The following is a 20206-nucleotide window of genomic DNA, read 5'->3' as shown; positions in this document are numbered from 1 at the left end:
CCAAAGAGGTCAAGGATGTATAATGAGTCATCTAAGAAATAGCGCTTGATAGCAAAATCTTGTCTTAGTCACATCTGGCCCCTTCCTAAAAGAATAACCCAAATATCCTTGGTACTGGACAAGACACTTTGTAGGGCTCAGATTGCTTCTACCTCCAGCACTTGTGAAATGGACAAAAACAGACTATACCACCGTCTCCTTAAAAATATCCTCTACTTTGGTAATCAGAACACTTTACAGAGTGGGAGGTGTATCTAAAGTCCTACAGAATCTCTTAACCCTAGTAGATGGCAACTGTCTTTCTATTAGAATAACCTAGTTTTCATGCAGTGTCGTTTTTCGGAATGTTCTGTGCCCAAGGCATTCCTTTTTCTGAATACCCAGTCTTACTATCTCCTGGTAGAGGAAAGAAAATTATGGTAGCATTAGATCACTGCATGTTTCTTGAGGGGTTCGGTTCAGAGCACCACTATTCTCTCTCACTTCCAAATGGGAACACAGGTTCCCAAGGTGGCAATGCGACAGCCTCTGAAGGGGCTCCTGATGTATCTGTAGGCTTACAGATCCCATACACGGATGTCACTCCGCCAGAACGTCTCTAGACGGCAGTGAAGTATTAAGGCCTAAACTAAAGTAGATCGTCACCAGCAGGGGGGCTTCTCGGATAGGCACTGCCTCCCCGCGCGCTGCCCAATCTCTCGGGGGTGTCACACCGAACTGTGATGTCACAGAGGATTGGATGACATTCTACAGCTGGACCCCCTAACAGCCACCCGCACCTTCAGAAGCCCGTGGAGTCGGCGGCGTGGAAGGGGCGGGAATCCTGCCCCAGCGTTTGATCCACGCTGGCTCTCCATGGAGCTCCCTCCACTCTCACTCCCACTGCGAGCAGTGTACTTCGTGGTCTTCCTGATCAACCCGCCCTTCGGCACTTTCGCCTCAGTAGGTGTCATGGCGCGGGGCGGGGCCGACCGGATAGGGGCGGCCTCTCGGCGCTCAGCTCCTCGGGTCTGGCGACAAAGGCGGCTGCGGAGCGAGGGGCCCGGCCGTGGATCCGGACGGCAGCGGGAGGCCGAGGCGGGAGCGCGCGGGGCTGAGGCGGCGGCGGCGGCGGCGGCGGCGGCAAGGGGCCGGACGGCGGAGCGGGCGGGAGGCTGAGGGGGCTCCCCCCGCGGGACAGGCGCGGGGACGGCTCCGGGGGGCGGGGGCCGGCGCCCGGGCCGGCTCGCGCGGGGGGTATGATGACCCGGCGGCGGGGCCCCGGATCTCGTCTCCTGCGCCGCCTCCTCGCGGCCGCCCCAGCTCGCGGCTGAGAACCAGACACACCGGCGGTGAGTCGCAACGGGCGGGAAGGGGCCTCGGCAGGCAGCGACCTCCCATCCTCTCCCAGAGGCGGAGTCGGGCGGGCCGCGGGCTCTCCGGGGTGTCCGGCCTGCGGGGAGCGCCTCGCTCAGCGGGCCCCCACCCGGCACCGGGCGGACCGGACTGCGTCCGCCGGAGAGCGGGAGGCTCTGGGCTTGTTTTCGGGGCAACTGCCACTTCTCTCCAGGGCGTGTTGTCCTCAAATGACAGGGGGCCGCCTTACGGCTCCTCACCCGGCCGGTTTTTCCCTGGCTGTCGCGGCAGGTTCCCAGTGTGTGGCTTGCGCGAGTGTATTTCGCAGCTCTAGCCATCACCGTGGTTTGGGATTATTTGTGCTGTTTGGGACCAGGAAGCGGAGTCTGGCAAGGACGGCGCTGGTCGGGTGGGTGCGGAAGCTTTTCCATCCTCTTCGCTTCTGGTCTTTAATTGTTAGGTTTGTAATTTGTAATGACGGTGGAGACTACGTGGGACCAGCCCACTTAGTATATATGTCTGTGTAAGGCAAACCTGGAGATCTGGCTCAGAGGGAAACTTTTGCATTCGGTAGCCACTTTCTTAAAGCTTTAGGTTTTTTTTTTTTTTTTGTTGTTGTTGTTTTTTAAGGTGAGGAAAAACCAAAACTCTTGGGTAAAGCCCACACGGTTCACAGGTCTGTGGGAAATAGGCCCTTTTTGTGCCTAGCAACCATAGCAACCAAGACCTGGGGCTCGGTTTCGAAGAGCGTCGGACCTTCAGTTTGTTGTGGTGACAAACCCTGAGCTTTGGCCTGTGTTTATGCTGGGCGCGCTTTCTTTCCTGTTTAGGTGGGGGAAGGGAGGAGGGGCTAGAGAAGGAAAAAAAACAATTCCCAGCTCCAATATGACTTTCCACCATTTAAACCACTCACTCAGTTGTAGATAGACTATTTTTGAGGCAGCCCTAGATTATTCTGAGTGATATTTTGGGAATTTTCGTAGTTGCGTCAAGATATTCTTTTCGACTATAGAGTCTTTTGCCCAATCTGTCCTTTTTCTTATTTGTTACCTAGTAACACTAATGAAAACAGCAGCGTGCCTTCCAGCTCCTGGTGAAGTGGGGTTAAATTAAGTGGCTGATACCCTCAGCAAAACTCCTGGGTTTTGCTCCTGGTTGTGTAAAGCTGTTTTTTGATTTCTTGTCCATAGTGGCTTTCTTTTTTTTTTTTTTTAAAGATTATTTAGAAAATGCAAAGCATTATCAGCCGCGCGCATCCCCCCACCCTGACCTCGCAGCCTGTATATAGGTGTACAGCTTTCTGGAAAACATTTAAAAATCTAACAAATCATTTAACCTAACAGTTGTTATGCAGCTGGTGATTTTGGGTCTGTACATGCAGTTACCTCAGGGTTCTGAATTATACAGGCATGATGATATGATGAAAGATACCATTGACTTTAAGTACTGTTCTGGCTTGAAAGAATACCTTGGTAAAGAACTTATGGTTGAAACTGGAGGTAGTCAAGCTAGTAAAGCATCTGATGAGTTAAGTAGTGAATAAGATCTTGTAACATACTGGCTCTGGTTGGTAGTAGGACTTTTGCTGGTGATATTTTGATGAATAGTTGATCCTGTCTTTGGACATTGTTGTTTCATGGACTGTCGAGCAAGTTGATTTGTAACTTGAGTTTTAAAACCAAACCAGAACTCTCCCCTAAAAGAAAAAAAGAAAATCTCAAAAGTCACAATTCTCTGGAAAATAGAATTGTTTCTGTGGTTTTGTTTTCATAAGCTCAGCTCAGTCAGTGGTTGTGTTGATTTCAGTGTGCCAAGCCTGACTTGAAAACTTCTTACTCTTGGAACTTGTGCAACTTGTTGTTAGTTATATATTGTAATCAGTTCTTTTGTAATTTGTAGTACTTTTGCAGACATGAGCTTCCTGATCTGTCCTTTTATTTTCATCTTCATGACTGCATAAAGCAATGTTTTTTTTAGTTTTCAGTTAACTGTTTCTCCCCTTACATTTCATGCCATTCTGAACACAAATCATCAGAATCATTTTTTCCTTCAGTTACTACTTAACATTCACTGATTTGCATTTTGGTTCCTTTTTCACTTTCCTTTTTTTGTTTCTAATCTCTCAGCTACCAAAATGCCTTACTATATTTCTGTAGAGCATACTTTGGCACTTAAAAAAATTTGCATTCTGTTTTTATATTTTTCTCTTTTGTTTTTTTATTTTGTGTGTGTGTGCGTGTGTGTGTGTGTTACATTACCTAAGCAACATTCTAAGGTCTTTGAAGATAGGGAAACTTGGGTGTATTTCTTTTGGATTCTTCAAGGGCACGGTACCCTGCTTTCCTAGAGTACTTAACGAAAAAGAATCAAGGCCTGAATTGCTGCTCATTAGCTCTGTGTAAAACTTGTTTGGCTTTCTTGGGTCTCCTCTTTCTCCTCTTGAAATGAGGGGATTTTAGAAAGTTGTTTAAGGTCTATTTTAGCTGTAAGAGTCCCTGTAACTTTTTGCTAGTGTCCTCTACTTTAGTCAAACACATCTTTTTACTTAACATCTTTTCATTTTTCCACATCCCTTGGCATACTGGCAGAAGTTACCTCATTCATCTGAAAGCTGCTTTCATCTTCCATCTGCCTAATTGTTAGTTACCTTTCTTATGTCTTACTTGTCTTGAACATTTGCTGTCTGCTAAACAGGGTCCTCGTTTAGCATTTATGTTTCATATTGATCTGTGCTTTGTTAATATGACTTTTCATTACACTGGAAACTCCTTGAGGTATGGTGTTCTAAACTTTATAGATCTTATAGACTCTCTTGTGTACACGCTAAGATAGTACGCTTTTACCAAACACAAAAATGTTACCTACTTTGCTGTTGCTATGGATTTGTCATTCCAAATTCTAACAACTATTGAAATTTAGTGAATAATATCTTACCTTGGAGGAAAGCATCTTTCAGCCCAGTTTACCAAAATATTCCAGCGTTGGTTTAAATGGCTGGAAATTCTGTACAATTGTGGAGTTAACTCTTTTGTCAGCCAATGCCACCTATTCCACAGCTGATTTTTGTTTACTAGTTGGTGAACTGACTTGTTTCACATGGTTCCATATGAAGGAAAGTGCTATAGGCAGTGGGTGGGGAATTTTGATTCAAATAGTGTCCTTAGGGTTTCAAGCTTATTTTTTTCTTATGTATAACTATACTTAGAAAACTAACATTTGTATTCTTTTGTAGAGAAGAGTCTAATGTCTATCCCATCATGTGAGTATTTCTCTAATTTAGTCAGAATGACTTCTGAGATCCCCTTAGGTTTATATATGAAGAAGTAATGTGATCTCTGTATAGTCATTCATGCTGGCAAACATTTGACACATACTGTGTAAGCCCTTTGTGATAGATGCTAGTGAAACAAACAAAAGAGCAAGAGATACTCTGCTGTTGAGAATTGCCCTACTGGAACTTGCAGTTTAGAAGAGAAGTCAACTTTTTAAATAAGTAATTACAAATTGTCATACTCAGAATAAAATCCAGAGTGGCCCACAGTCACTATGTGATCTGTCCCTTGTCTGCCTCTTTGGGTCTTGCTTGCTACTATTTTCTCCCTTGTTCTATTCCATCCATTCTGGTCTATTCTTCAAATAGGCCAAGAATGTATCTTGGCATAAACTTCTCTTTGACAGGAGTGGCTCCTTCATGTCAATTAGGTCTTAGCTTAAGTGCCACCACCTTAGGGGGCCTTCCCTGACCACCAAATCTTGTTTACCTCCCCCTTCCCATGATCTCTGTCATATCATTGTGTTTTGTTTTCATCATAGCATTTATCGCTAGCTGTTATTTTCTTGGTGTGTGGATATTTGTTTTCCCAGTAGACAGTAAACTCCAGGAATTATGGTATCTCATCTGTCTGGAACACTGCTGTTACCCTAGTCTGCCAGGCAGACATATTAGGTGCTCAATATGTATTTGTTAAATGAATAAATGAAATAAACAAATACACTTATGGTAAGTTTTAGCCCTTGGGGAAGCGTGTTCCCAGCCCAGAGTGAATAAACTAGTGAAACTGGCCCAGACGAGAGATTCTGGAAATATTGCAGTTTTACCCCACCCAAGTACTAAGAAGTAGTAGAATATGCTGTGGGAGCCTTTACCAAGAAACCTAACCTAGGAAGTGGTCTGGGGAAGGCTTTCCTTGGATATATTTGTCAGCATAAGGCCGACTATATAAACTAGCTGAAGGAAAATAGTTTTTCTCTCAAGTAATAGCCTGAAGTAAATGTTCCAGGTTGAAATGAGCATTCTCAGTGGGCAGGTGGCTCTGCTGCACACCATTATTCAGGGGCTCATGTTCTTCTCATTCGTTGCTCTGCTGCCCCTTAGGTGTTGTCTCATGGAGGAAGCTGGGTCTCTATGGGCTCCTGCTGGTGGAAATGGAAGGGAAAATGAAAGGCTCATCCACACATCACTTTCTGTTGGAGAGAGGGGCTGGTAACCATAGTCTAGCCGTGTGCCTGGGGATGAAGGAGCGAATAAAATTTGATCCAAATTGACAGTCAGTGCCCCACTAAAAAAGTGAGCTTTAATCAGAGACTAAAAAGAAAAGTAGAAGATAAAAAGAAGGCTTAGAGGGGAAAATGACATTCAGAGAGGGAATATCATGTGTAAAGAAACTGGGGCAGGAGAAAGCATGGTCTACTCTAGGAACCCAGAGAAATTTAGTAGTACCGTAAGATGGGAGTGCCTGGGGGCAAGGGTGGGTGAAACAAGGCTACAAAAATAACCAGGGTTTAGATTTTATAATGCCTGGCAAGCCTGGTTAGATATTTTAAGCAGGGAACAGATAATGCTTTTTTAACATCTTCAGTAGTAAGGTGAATTATGAATTGGGAGAAGGGACCTTAAAAAGGGGGCTTGAGAGTACCATTTGGGAAGACACATTAGTCTGTTGAAGTAAGTAGTCCAGAATTGTGCAGTAAAGGTGGAGAAAAATGGGTGGAGTAGAGAGAGGTATTTGGTATTCTGGTGAGTTTTTTCCCCAAAGTTATCTTGCTTTATTTTTATAAAATGTTTATTCTTACTTACCTATTTTAATAATATGAAAGTCTCCACTCTCTATGTATCAGTGTGCTTGGAGAATATGTACATCTGTGTGCATGTCAACTGAGGGCAAGTGCTAGGGGAAGAAATCAATATATACTACTGATTTTAGGTTATTTAGGTCACCAGTTGTTAAATTGTATCACAGTGGCAAAGATGACACCAAGGAGAAAAAGTAGGAATTTATTCTATTGGTGTGTGGGGAAAAGATGGGAGTTACTGAAAACTAAGGGCAAAACACTGACAAATAATTACCTAGGTTGTCATATGCAACTGTTTCATTCATAGATAGTTGCAATGCTTGAATTCTTTGTAGTAAGATGACCTACCTGTGGTGCCTATAGTGTTAAATAGACATGACCATGGCAGAGCATGGGGAAACTTAGTTTGACTGTTTTTGAAAGCCCCAGGTTCTAGCAAGACTCAATATTCTTTTTAGCAATAAGTACCACTAGCCTTTTGCCTATTCTAGTTCAGGATTAATGCAGTGGGGCAAATTTATCCTATTTATTTGGATGGTCAAATACTTGGAAAAATTGGCTTTGAAATGAAAAGAGTAGTTTATTGTTGAAGTCAAGAGGTGCAACGTTCTCAGGAGTCAGAAATAACTCAAAAATTAGGTATTACATTTCATGAGTTCTTTTCAGTATTATTACTTTAAGCCCTCATTTCCCTAAACTAGCTACAAACTGTAAATATTGTATTCAGATTCTTTCACTAAATAATTGTAGGTACATAAAGTTTGTGCTTATGTTTTTCTTATTGTTAAAATTGATAGCTCAACAGATACATGATGGAAAAAAATTCCTAAAATTTTCTTCCTTTCATTGTTTAAAAATTGGCTCAGTTTATGATGACAAATATGTTTGCAATGTAGTTTAATACATAAATTTTGTAAAAGCACTATTTGGTTTCGGAATTTATTATAATTTGGTATTATGTCAGTGATAGAGGTAAGAAAATATGATTTGTAAATTTATAAGCTGCTGAATTAAATTGCACTGACTTTATTAAGCTTTTAATTTACACTTTTTTCTCTTCAGAGTTCATATAAATTATGGAAACTCTTAAAGTAAGTCCAGAGGACTTTTTTTTTTAGAAATTGATATTCAAGGATTTGTTTTTCATTCCAGCTGTCTAGTCAGTGCAGATGGTTTTTAGTTGCATTCAGGCACAAAGAAATGTATACATTGCTTTTTTATGTTTTGTAATATCCTTTGTCATGCTTCCTTCCTTTCTGGTCATGTGTGTTTATTCTCTTATGACTGGTAAAATTATGCTATGTGTATTGGAGTGGAGACTCCCCCACCCTCCATATCTTAAGGACTGCACTGAAAAAAGGGAGGGGACATTAGGAAAAAAACAAAAGAAGCATTTGAAAATTCTGCAGTTTAATATGAGTGGGGGGGAGTAGGTATGAAGTTGATAGGCAGGGGTCAAAATCACCCAACAAATACTCAGTGTCTTTATGTTGCCAGAGTCTGTGATAGCTTCTGGTAGTGTGAGAAAAGAACAAGACAGACACAGTACCTGTACTTATGTAACTTACACTGTAGCTGGGAATGTAACATGAAGTAAATAATTTCAAGTTGTAAGAGAGGAGCATAGTGTAGTGGTAGTGCATGGTAGGGGTGGAGGTGATTGTAGGGAGCATATGTGTTTATGTGTGTGAGAACACTTGTCCCAGCAGAAGTCTTCAACATATTAGAGGGCCTTCCAACAATAGAAAGAAGGGCAATATGGCTGGAATGGAGGAATCAAGGTGGGGATTTTTTGGGAGATAGCAACCAGGTTTGGGGAAGCTTTTTATTAAGGCAGATTGAGGATTTTGGACTTGATCCCCAAAGCAATGGAAAACCCTGGAGGCGTGGTGGGTGAGGTGGTTAAGATTAAAAGCCTGGTAGTCATCTGATTTGCATAGTTTAAAAACAAAGATCACCTGAGCGCATCAAGATCAGTTTGGAGGCTACTGGCAGTATGAACTAGAATGGTTCAACAGAGGTCGAGAAAAAAATGACTGATTTGCAATATACCTAGAAGGTAGAATTGATAAGATCTGGTTATAGATTAGATATAGGGGAATAAGGGAGAGGAAGGAGTCAGGATAGTAACATTGAGTTCCAGGTGCTAAGCACTTTACATTTATTAAATCATTTAATTCCTAGAATAACCTCATGAGGTAAGTATTGCTATCACAATTTTATGGATGAGTAAACAGACTCATCGCCTACCTGAGTTTTGGCTTGAGGTGTTGGTTGTATGGTGTACCTTATAATTTGAGACAGAAAACTGGGGATGGGGTGGAGGCTTATAAATTTAATTATGGACATGTTGAATTTGAGATGTCTGTAAGATATCCAGGTGGCAATGTGGAGTGGTTATTTGGAAATAAGGATTTGGATTTCAAGAAGGAAGTCTGTATTGAGATAGAGATTTGAGGATCTTTTATAGATGACTAATCTTGGTAAATAGTTACTGAAAAGGGGAAGAGTAGGAGGAGTTTGAGAAGGATTAGCATAGAGCCCCAAGGCATCTCAGGGCTATAAATTTGAGAAGGAGAAGATAAATATGAAATGGCTTGTATACTATGTCAAATGCTTGGACTTTATTCTGAAAGTATTAGTTTGGGGATTAGTCTTTGGGCTTACAGAGCTTGAGGCCTCCATAGAATATTCATGGACAGAAAGCTGACCTGGGCTGTACTCACTCTCTTAACTGGTACTTTTCTAAGAATAACTTCCCACAGTTCTTCAGAAGATACTATCTGGCCAATGGGTTTCAGCCCTGGGCAAGTTCACTACGGATTCAATGAGACCAAAGAAATGACAGTGGAATGTTCTTGGGGTTAAAGGGTTTTATACCCAACTTTATTCCCACGGTGGCAGGTCAGTCACTAGAATCCTGTCCACTGAGAGCGAGTCTGCATGCAGCAAGCCAGTCTCGGCCTCTGGGTCTCTCTACGCCCGCAGCAGTCTCAGTCTCTGCCCTTGGTGCTGCCACCACTCACTCCAGTGTCGTCTCCTCTCCTGCAGCCTTACAGCTGTGCCACTGTGTGGCCCAGAGCACTGGGCAGAGCTCTTTATATAGAGTCAGTAACAACGTATTGCCCACAAGTATGTAGTGAAGTAGCCGACCAGGGCCAGGTGAGAATCCTGGCCACAGGAACCTTCACTTTATCCACAATCCTATCTGTAGACTTTGCATCATCCTGACTACTTTCTTCTGGTCAGTTTATCAGTGGTCTTCTTACAATAGTGGACAGAGCTAGACATTACTTTATGTATGATTGTGCAAAATGGATGGCTTTCACTTTGTCCACCATGTTCTGGACATTTTTCCTGTGAATATAGTTAAAATTGAATTAGCTTTTGTGGGGAGGGGAACATTACTACAAAATCTCTCTCTTACCTATTCAAAGTGTTTTCATATATGCTCTTGTTAAACCTTGTATCTCTTATCCTTGTGCTTTGTGCTAGTCATATTTTGGGCCTAAGTATAAGTCTGTATTTGTTTTAAATTTCATCTACTAGATTTGCCTTATATTTTCTACCCTTCCATGATCTTTTTGGACCTGTTAAGCTTAGCAATATTAACTATCCTGCCCAAATTTGGTTCATCTGTGAATTATAAGCTTGCCATTTATCCCTAAATTGAAATAATTGATTAAAAAGTTAACCAGGGCAGGAATGCAGACAGACCTGTGAAATGAACTCTGGGACCAAAGAGCCTGGGTTTGAATTCTAGTGCTGCCACTTAGTAGCTGTGTTATTTTTGGCAAATTACTTGAACCACACTATGCCTGAGTTTCCTTATCTGTGAAATGGAAGTAATGATAGTATCTGTTTCAAAGGGTTGTGGTGAGAATTAAATGAGTAGTGCATGTGAACTGTATACTACTTGGCACATAATAAGTGATCATCTTAACTGGAATTATTATTATGGTTGTTATTTTATAAACCATCATAGATGTTGGTAGTTTTTTAACAATATGCCCTCTTAGTGCTGAGTCTCAAAGAGTGTAATTAGGATTACAGATGCATAATTGGACCAAAAGAGTTATCCTTCTATGCTAGGAAACATATTTTGGAGAAGATATAAAGTAAAATCCCCACCAGATACATGTTGCTTTTGGTTTTTCTAAACAGAGTTTTCTTATATTCTAGTGGAAGGATTGTATGAAACGGGGATCTAATCTTCCTCTCTCCTTGTAGGTATGGCATCACAGCTGCAGGTGTTTTCCCCTGCATCAGTGTCATCCAGTGCCTTCTGCAGTGCAAAGAAACTGAAAATAGAGTCCTCTGTCTGGGATGTTTCTGGACAGAGCAGCAACGACAAATATTATACCCACAGTAAAACTCTCCCAGCCACACAAGGACAAGCCAACTCCTCTCACCAGGTAGCAAATTTCAGCATCTCTGCTTATGACCAGGGCCTCCTCCTCCCAGCTCCTGCAGTGGAGCATATTGTTGTAACAGCTGCGGACAGCTCGGCCAGTGCTGCTACATCAACCTTCCAAAGCAGCCAGACCCTAACTCACAGAAGCAACATTTCTTTGCTTGAGCCATATCAAAAATGTGGACTGAAAAGAAAAAGTGAGGAAGTTGACAGCAACGGTAGTGTGCAAATCATAGAAGAACATCCCCCTCTCATGCTGCAAAACAGGACTGTGGTGGGTGCTGCTGCCACAACCACCACTGTTACCACAAAGAGTAGCAGTTCCAGCGGAGAAGGGGATTACCAGTTGGTCCAGCATGAGATCCTTTGCTCTATGACCAACAGCTATGAAGTCTTGGAGTTCCTAGGCAGGGGAACATTTGGACAGGTGGCTAAGTGCTGGAAGCGGAGCACCAAGGAAATTGTGGCTATTAAAATCTTGAAGAACCACCCCTCCTATGCCAGACAAGGCCAGATTGAAGTGAGCATCCTTTCCCGCCTAAGCAGTGAAAATGCTGATGAATATAATTTTGTCCGTTCTTATGAGTGCTTTCAGCATAAGAATCACACCTGCCTTGTGTTTGAGATGCTGGAGCAGAACTTGTATGATTTTCTAAAGCAGAACAAGTTTAGCCCACTGCCACTGAAGTACATCAGACCAATCTTACAGCAGGTAGCCACAGCCCTGATGAAGCTCAAGAGCCTTGGTCTGATTCATGCTGACCTTAAGCCTGAAAACATAATGCTCGTTGATCCAGTGCGCCAGCCCTATCGAGTGAAGGTCATTGACTTTGGTTCTGCTAGTCATGTTTCCAAAGCTGTGTGTTCAACCTACTTACAGTCACGTTACTACAGGCAAGTGGCAAATGCTAAAAAGCATATCCTAGAATAGAGATCTGTCTTTATATTTAACATGTTACGTAGGGCTACATACAACAATGAATTTATTTACAGATTCCAAGATAGAAATAGGGTGTTTTAGTTCATTCCATGTATGTGTCATTCCTATATATAATTACATTTTCTTTATAAAATTTTGATTAACATTAGAAATGTTAATTCAGTCTGATTCTGAAGTTCTTAGTTGAATTATGCTAGCATCTGGTTCTTTCTTTAGTGCTATTATACCTAGTTTTCCCATTTTAAGAGTCTAAATATATAAAGATGTTTACTTATTTGTAATGAATTTGGGCATGTGCTGCTATTTTTCCAAGCTCTATCTTAGCAGGTAAGATGCCTTGGGAATAATTACAGGTTTAACTCTAGCAATATTTTACTCTTTTACATTTCTTTCTTGCATAATGGAGATAATTAGATTAGGTAAGTGCTAAGGTTTCTTCCTGTTTTAACATTCTTAGTGATATTTTTAATTTATTAGTTATGGACTTACTTGGTTATCCTAGAATGGTGTTGACCCAAGTATCTTACTTTGGTGACTTTGATTTCCAGACCTATACTTCTAACAAAGGTACCTTTTACATAAATAATATTTTACTGGGATAGTATTTAAATGCTGGTATTTACAATTTTGCCTATAACTAAGGAGCATTACTGAAAGAAAAGGATAAAGTCTTTTTAAATGATCTTTTATTTCTCAGTACCTCATTTATTTATTTGTCTAGTTAACTTAAGGAACCTGGTACTTAATTTTAACAGTCATACATTAAATACAAATTATACATTCACACAATCAAGAAGTGAAACAATAAATAAAAAAATAGATAACCCACAAAACATGTTTATTGGGAGGTATATCCAATGTATCAAATGCCTATAATAAATTTTGAGGAAACAGAAATTCTGAACTAAGAATTTGAGGGGAAATAATGTAAGAATATTTTAACCTAAAGAAGGACCCAGAAAAGCTATCTACATACTTTTTTTTTATAACTGTGGTAATATCTACCTAACAGGAAGTTTGCCATTTAAACCATTTTTACATGTACCATTCAGTGTCCTTAAGTATATTCATTTAATGTTGTGTAACCATCACCACTATTTCCAAATTCTTTTCATCACCCCAAACTGAAACTCTATGCCATTAAGTAATAATTCTACCTTCCCTCACACCCCTGGTCACCTCCGTTTGACTTCCTTCAAATTCTATGAATTTGCCTATTCTAGATACTGCATATAAGTAGAATCATGCAATATTTATCCCTTTGTGTCTGTCTTCACTTAGCATGTTTTCAAAGTTCATACCAGAGCATGTATCAGAATTTCATGCCTTTTCATGACCGAATAATATTCCATTGCATGTATATGCCACATATTGTTCATACATTCACTTGGATTGTTTCCAAGTGAGTAATGCTGCAATGAACGTGGGCATTCAATTGTTTCAGTCCATTTTCAATATATTTAAGTCTCTCTTTTGGGTATATAACTAGAAGTGGAAATGCTGGATTATAAGGTAATTCTGTCTTTAACTTCTTGAGGAATCACCAAATTGTTTTCCATAGTTGCTGCACTTTTTTACATTCCCAGAAGCACTGTGTGAAGATTCTAATTTCTTTGCATTCCCCCCAAACTTAATGTCTTAATGTTCTCTTTTCCCTTTTTTTTATGATAATTGCCACCCTTACATGTGAAATAATATCTTAATGATTTGTGATGGTGAGCATCTTTTCATGAATTTATTGGCCATCTGTATATCTTCTCTAGAGAAATGTCTGTTCAAGTCCTTTGTCCATTTTTGAATTATTTTTGAGTTGTACGAGTTACTTATATATTCTATGTATTAATCCCTTATCAGATATGATTTGCAAATACTTTCTCCCATTCCATGTGGTTGCCTTTTCACTCTGTTGATAGTGTTGTTTGCATAAAAGTTTTTAACTTTTATAAAGTCCAGTATGTTTTATCTTTTGTTTGTGCTGTTGGTATCATAGCTAAGAAATCACTGCCAGACCCAGTATCATGAAGCCTTTTCCCTGTATTTTCTTCTAAGAGCTGCATAGTTTTAGCTCTTACATTTAGGTCTGATCCCATTTTGCATTAATTTTTGTATATGGTATAAGGAAAGGGTTCAGTTTCATTCTTTTACATGTGGATATTCAGTTTTCCTAGCACCATTTGCCAAAAAGACTTACTATTTCTCCATTGAATGTTCTTGATAGTCTTATCAAAATCCTTTGACCATATATATATATATATGTGGGTCATTTATGGGCTGTTTGTTCTATTCCATTGGTCTATGTGTCTGTCTTTATACCAGTATAACAGTTTTATTTGCAGCTTTGTAGTGAGTTTTGAAATCAGGAAGTATGAGACATCCAGCTTTATTCTCTTTCTAGATTGTTTTGGTTATTTGGAGTCCCTTGAGATTCCATGTGAATTTTAGGATGAATTTTTCTATCTCTGCAAAAAACCTCATGTATTGCACTGAATCTGTGAATTGCTTTCAGTAGTATTGACATCTTAACATCTTTAAGTCTTCCAATCCACTGTGATCTATCTTTATGTTTTCTTTTTACAGTTTTATAAAACTGTTATTTCTTACTTGAGTAAGATAAATTCCTAGAGCCTTTGGTTTCTGGTTTCATGGTGCTCTAGGCAGCTTGGCTAATTTTGAGAATCTGAGCTCCATTTATTTATTCATGACTTGAGAGATTTAGGTTCCAGTTATATTTGTTTTTAATATTCTCCTTTGAGCAGTCCCACCACCACCCCATTGTACTTACACACAGCACCCTCTACAGGTACACTGGATTTCAGTTCTACATCTCATTTTGAGGATTGTGGAGGTAAAGGGGAAGGCACAGCTGAGGGATGAGGACCAATCAGCTTTTCCTTGATCTTTTCTGTAGTCAGTGTGTGCAGGTGTTCTTTAACTATTTGTCTCCCCTGTCCAAGACAAGATGCATTCTCTTGTAGTAATGAAAGCAATTAGATTGAAAAAGAGTGATAGTGGTAAGAATTATTTTGTGAAATAATGTTTGATGGAATTTTCTCTTACAGGGCAGACAAAGGAGATTTGAGGGATAAAAAGCTTAGCTTTCTTTAATATATAATTCATTTGAGTAATTTTCAGTGTTAGGTTGCTGGTCTTTGCTGTTTTTCATATTTTAATTTTATTTAAGCTGCCACTTGAGTAATTGGTTCTGTTTTTATAGAAAACATGATTTTACTTTTTAAAGCCACTGGTTATTACTTTTCAACAAAGCTTTCTATAACTCCATTGCATTTAGTTGTTGACTGGAGGAGTAATTTTAAATGGAGCTAAGTTTGCTCCTTAAAGTTCATTTGGTGTATTACCAAGTAATTATTGTGCATACTGAAGTCCAGTATCCAGGGCTTGACTGTGTTTAGGATTTAACATGAATTTTCTGTTGTATCACAGTAATATTTGATAGTGAGCCTAAGACAAGTGGAGTAGCAGTTTAGGCATTCCTTCTTTATCATTAGTTTTATCCACAGTGGTTATCTTCTTCATGTTGCTTTTTTACCTTACTAGAACCCATGAAGTTCTCACCCTCTTGTCTGTCAGAAAACCTCTTTGAAATTCTTTTGGCCAGTGAAGCTTTCTGGCTCCAAACCCAGCCACCCTCTTACCCTTCTTTTTCATTCACACTGCTTCATCTTGATGATGTAGGCCAAAATATTATCAGTTGTCATAAATTTTTACCACCATGCTGTTTCTGTTGGCCATGAACCTAACTAAATGATTCAGGCAGTGGAAATAATATACTTTGTTTCCTGACCCACTCTAAATGTAAATGTAGGCTAATTCCAAGAAAAGTTGCTGTCTTTGGGGCTTGAGTATTAGGCATAAAGGTTTGCCATGCTTACAAGCTCACTGCTTTTCCATCCTGAATGAACACAATGGCCAGGCTTTATTTAAATCTGAGGTCACTTTATTTGTTGTGTATGGGAGGACAAGGTCTGGAGAAGAAAAGCATGTTTTAGTTTATCCTAGGGAAACAAACCATTTTCATCTGACAGTAAAACTACAATTTCATCTAAGCCACAGATCCAGGAGAGTAGGCTTTATGTTATTATCTGTGATCTGATCAGTAACTTCGATGCCATTGAGATCAGATCAGGCATCTGGAGGACAGGATGAAATAAGAGTGTTCATGAAAATGAGTAGAGAATTATTTGTGCTGTTAAGTCATCCTTAGCTTCCTCTGAATTCCAGTGAAATAATGCTTTATGACTTTGGGGGGGATTTTTCAATTGAACGAAATTTGAAGTTGGGAAATAAAAAATCAGGGATTGCTATTCCTACCACTTGATTACAGTTATTAAAGCCTGTTTAGTATTTGTTCTTCAACGATGGATGTACTTTCAAAGAGGAGACCCACCATGTCTAAAGTACAGTTAATGGTGTTTTCCTACTAAAGTGAATAGTGCCAATTTTGGTTTTTCCTCTTTCCTTTGCTTCAATAGGTAATCTTTTTTACTGCTCAATTGTTAGACTACTAGAGCCAGACAGGGACCTGGAAGAATAACAATCTAACTCAGCCTCCTTATTATACAGATGAAGTAGAAGCAGAATTTCAGGGTCTAGAGTTCAAATTGAGAGATTGAGAAATAATGGAGGCCAAGGGGAAAGATGATACAGTAATAAAAATACTACCAAGAATTATAATCAGAATTCAGAGTTTAAAACATTCAGTCTTTAGAGATGAATCTGCTCTAAGATGACTCCTTTCTATTTAGTACAAGAAAATAACTTCACTCTTTTTGTCTCTCATAGTTTAGGTAAGTCTGATATTCAGGCTATAATGATAATGAAAAGTCCTCAGTAGACTGAGCAGCCTTATTTATTTTATTGCTTTCATTTTTTTTCTTTTGATACTCACCTTTGTGTATGGTAAATACAGTAGAGTTAACTGTTTTGAGTGAGCTTTTGCTGGAAATCCTGACCTGCGTTGTTACTCCAGAAGCAGGGTGAGACTGAATAGAAAAGCATTCTAACCAAATTTTCAGGATTTTTTGTTTATTGGGGCTTAGGGGCTGGAATTAGTATTTTTCTTAATTTCCATGTAAATTTAAGCTTTAGATGCCTAACAGTTACCAAATATTATTGCTCCCTTTTTAAATAAGTAAATTACTGGGTGGCTTGGCCCTTCCCTATGACCTGCCTTTTGGGTTTTAAAATGTCTTCCTGGTATATAATAGGAATGGCAAAATCAATCTGCTGCTCTTCATTTGATGTTTAGGAATGTTCTAAGCCCAGTTTTTATTTGGCACAAAGCCATTTTCATTCTCTGCCAGCTAATTTTGGCACTGTCATGAACTTGGAAATTAATGATTCTGCTCACTGAAAATAAAAATTGTGTTCCTTTTCAATTTTAGAAAAGCTTTTATGTTTCTGGGTACTCTTACCCTCTAGTCTATTAATGCTGTTAAACATGTGCTGTCTGAAAAACATGCCATAGTGGTTGGGATTTAACTGAACTCTGAAATTCCATCAGTTTTATGTGGCTCTAGCCACCTGAAACAGGAATATCACTTTTGAAGGTTGTTTCTTTGGCTAACAAAAACCACAGTTCACATCAAACAGCGCAAAAACTGGCGATAGTAATGGTGCCACCCATAGCTGTCAAATAGTATACATTTCAGCAGGCCTGGATCTTCTGCTTTTCTGTGCAGGGATCAGGAAGGCTTCTAGGCCCCTTGGAATCCTCTAATTGACCCTATTTTTTAAGGGCTACTTACTTAGACCCTATTTTTTAAGGGCTAATATTTGGGGAAAGTGTTCTTATTTAGGGAAATATACTTACATCCTCCCCAATCATCCTTTGTCCCACCCCACCCCACAAAGAAACAGTAAGCAAATACTACTTGATAAATTGGGGGAACCTAGGCACTCTATGAGGAGACATGGCCTGTTAATATAGTTTGTTGTGGAGAGATAGGCTTTTCCATATAGCACCTGTTAAAGGAAGGCTCTGGATCTGGAGTGTCCTTATAGATTCATATTCAATGACTTGTATTTAAAGGAAAGGAAGTTATTTGGAGAAGATAATAAAGTGTTTAAGAACTCAGATCTTGGATCAGACTGCCTGGGCTCCATCATTTAGTAATTGTGTGGCCTTGGGCAAGTTATTTAACCCCACAGTGCCCCGTTTCTTCATCTATAAAATGGAAATGACACTTTATTACATAGAATCTAAGCTATTGTTGATTATAAGATGAAACATTATTTATGTACCAGTAAGAAAGTAAAAACACTGCCATTAAACTAAAATATACCATCATTTACAAGAATCATCTTAATTTCAGAAATGTTAAAATGTGAAAATACTCCCGTAGGATTGTTTTAAGGAGTAAATGACTGCATTTCTAAAGAACTTAGAATGGTGCATAGCACATGTGTGCATCTATCATTATCAATATTAGTGTTACTTATTATCATCCCCTTTCTGAACCCATTTATCTCTTAATTTTAGTCGCAGTTTGAAAAAATGCCATATATATCACCATGCCAGTTAGATTTACATAGACGGGTATGTACTTAACAGTTACTTATTTAGAGGCAGTGCAGTATGTTCCACTGTGAAGCCAGACTACCAGGATTCAAATTCTAGCTATGTACTTATTAACTGTGTGATTTTGGGCAAATAATAGTCTGTTTTATCTTTGTTTCCTCCTCTGTAAATGGGGATAATTTGCCTTTGTTGTGTTCATGTTATAAAGCTCTTAGTTTATGGTATTAATCTTCTTTTTAATGTTTCCCCTAGGTTAGGTTTCTCACTTGGAGCATTAATGGAAATGAATATTTACAACAGTACACAAAGAATTCAAAGTTTTCAAATAATGATAATAAAATAGAGTTATATCTAATACTTGCACAGTGCTAACCATGTGCCAGGCATTGGTGAAAAGCTTTAATGTTTAAATTTAGTTACTTACTTAATTTATTTGTTTAAATCTTAAAACAACCCTATGCAGTAGGTACTCTTATCCTCATTTTATGAATGAGGAACCTGAGGCACAGAGAGATTAAGTAATTGCCTATAACTATCAAATATTGGAACTAGAATTTGAACCCTAATAGGCTGGCTGGTTCTAGAATCTGTGCTGTCAATGTATGTTACAATAAGAAGGCATTTTTGTCACAGAAGGATATTTATTGATCAGGCCATTTAATTGATTTTTCCATAATTAAAAAGGTACCAGGAATAAAAGGAATAAATATATGATCCTTTATGTTCTATTTCAAAATCCAGAAGGCTCTCAAAAGTAAAAACTTTTTTCTGAGTTTGGTTTAAGGTCTTTATTTAGCTGACTTAGTATGACTGTTCATATGTTTTGTGGCAGGAATATTAATGTGTTTGATTATGGGATGCTTCCCTAAACTCCACAGGGATTATTATGTAATATTTAGTTTTGCATGGTTGTAACTTTGTGAAATTAAAAATTCTGAATTACAAAAGACATCTGGCCTCTAAAGTTTCAAAAGATGTTTTTTATACCAAAGGTCGTTTTCAGTTTCATTAAATCGTGTATTTATAGCTGATATTAAAACAGGACTTAATCAACATGTTAGTTGATTTCCCCAAGTAATGTATTTTTTAATCTTTTATTTTTGTCTTTGGTAGAGCCCCTGAAATTATTCTTGGATTACCGTTTTGTGAAGCTATTGATATGTGGTCACTGGGCTGTGTGATAGCTGAGCTGTTCCTAGGATGGCCTCTTTATCCTGGTGCTTCAGAATATGATCAGGTAAGAGTGTTTATGTGGATGGAAATAGAAAAAAGTAGTTACTAGTGAAATAGGTCTAGAGGAAGAGAAATACTAGAGAAGTATTTTAGAAACTAGGGAAAGGGTAGTCCAATTAGAAAGTTTTTTTAAATACAGAATTTTCTCTACCTGTTTCTTAGTCCGAAGTTATGTTTGAAATTCTACAGTTAAAAAAGGATTTTATTTTATAGTATTTTAGATTGATACTTGTCCAGATCTGTAATAATTTATTAGAAACTTTGGCTAACGAATGTGTCTTGTGAAGAAAGATGTGAAAATAGAGATGAGGAAGTGGAATTTTAAGAGTGAACTCTGGCCCATTCGGGGCTGTTTATTTCCTTTTACATCACATACACTGAAGTATAAGTACTCTCTGCGTACTGAAACACCTTGGACCCCAGAAAGTGCAATGTTTATTAGTTCGCTCTAAAAGGGGTTAAGAAGGAAATCATATGAGTAGAAAAGTATTACAATAAATGATCTGTGTCTCAAAACAGACAAGCTTTGGAAGAGTGCTACAATTTCCTAAGGAGCTGTTCCTGAGGGATAAAGTTTTGCCGTGGAAATAAATTGTGAATTCACATTCTTGTTCTTTTAAAAAATGGTTCTAACCACTATGCTCTAAACTCTTTGAGGGAAGAGACTGTTTCA

At 39.0% G+C, this 20206-nt stretch overlaps 1 protein-coding gene across 4 annotated transcripts in view; it reads left to right on the top strand.

Moving 5' to 3' along the window:
• The first annotated feature begins 754 nt into the window (after window positions 1-754).
• The window catches only part of HIPK1 (homeodomain interacting protein kinase 1), a 46028-nt gene continuing 26576 nt past the window's right edge, over window positions 755-20206 (top strand). The window contains exons 1-3 of one of the 4 annotated variants that reach the window (XM_073234397.1): window positions 755-942; window positions 10639-11716; window positions 19414-19537. In XM_073234397.1, the coding sequence (XP_073090498.1) occupies window positions 10641-11716; window positions 19414-19537 (1200 nt within the window). In that variant the 5' untranslated portion in view covers window positions 755-942; window positions 10639-10640. Of the gene's footprint in view, window positions 943-1077; window positions 1332-1406; window positions 1745-10638; window positions 11717-19413; window positions 19538-20206 lie in introns of those variants that run through there. The other 3 variants (XM_073234398.1, XM_037005371.2, XM_073234396.1) reach the window with 3 other exon arrangements.

The sequence above is a fragment of the Manis javanica genome, chromosome 4, assembly GCF_040802235.1.
Source record: "Manis javanica isolate MJ-LG chromosome 4, MJ_LKY, whole genome shotgun sequence".
Taxonomy (NCBI): Eukaryota; Metazoa; Chordata; class Mammalia; order Pholidota; family Manidae; genus Manis; species Manis javanica.
The sequence above is the reverse complement of the archived record's forward strand: the minus strand, read 5'-3'. Positions and strand labels throughout refer to the sequence as shown.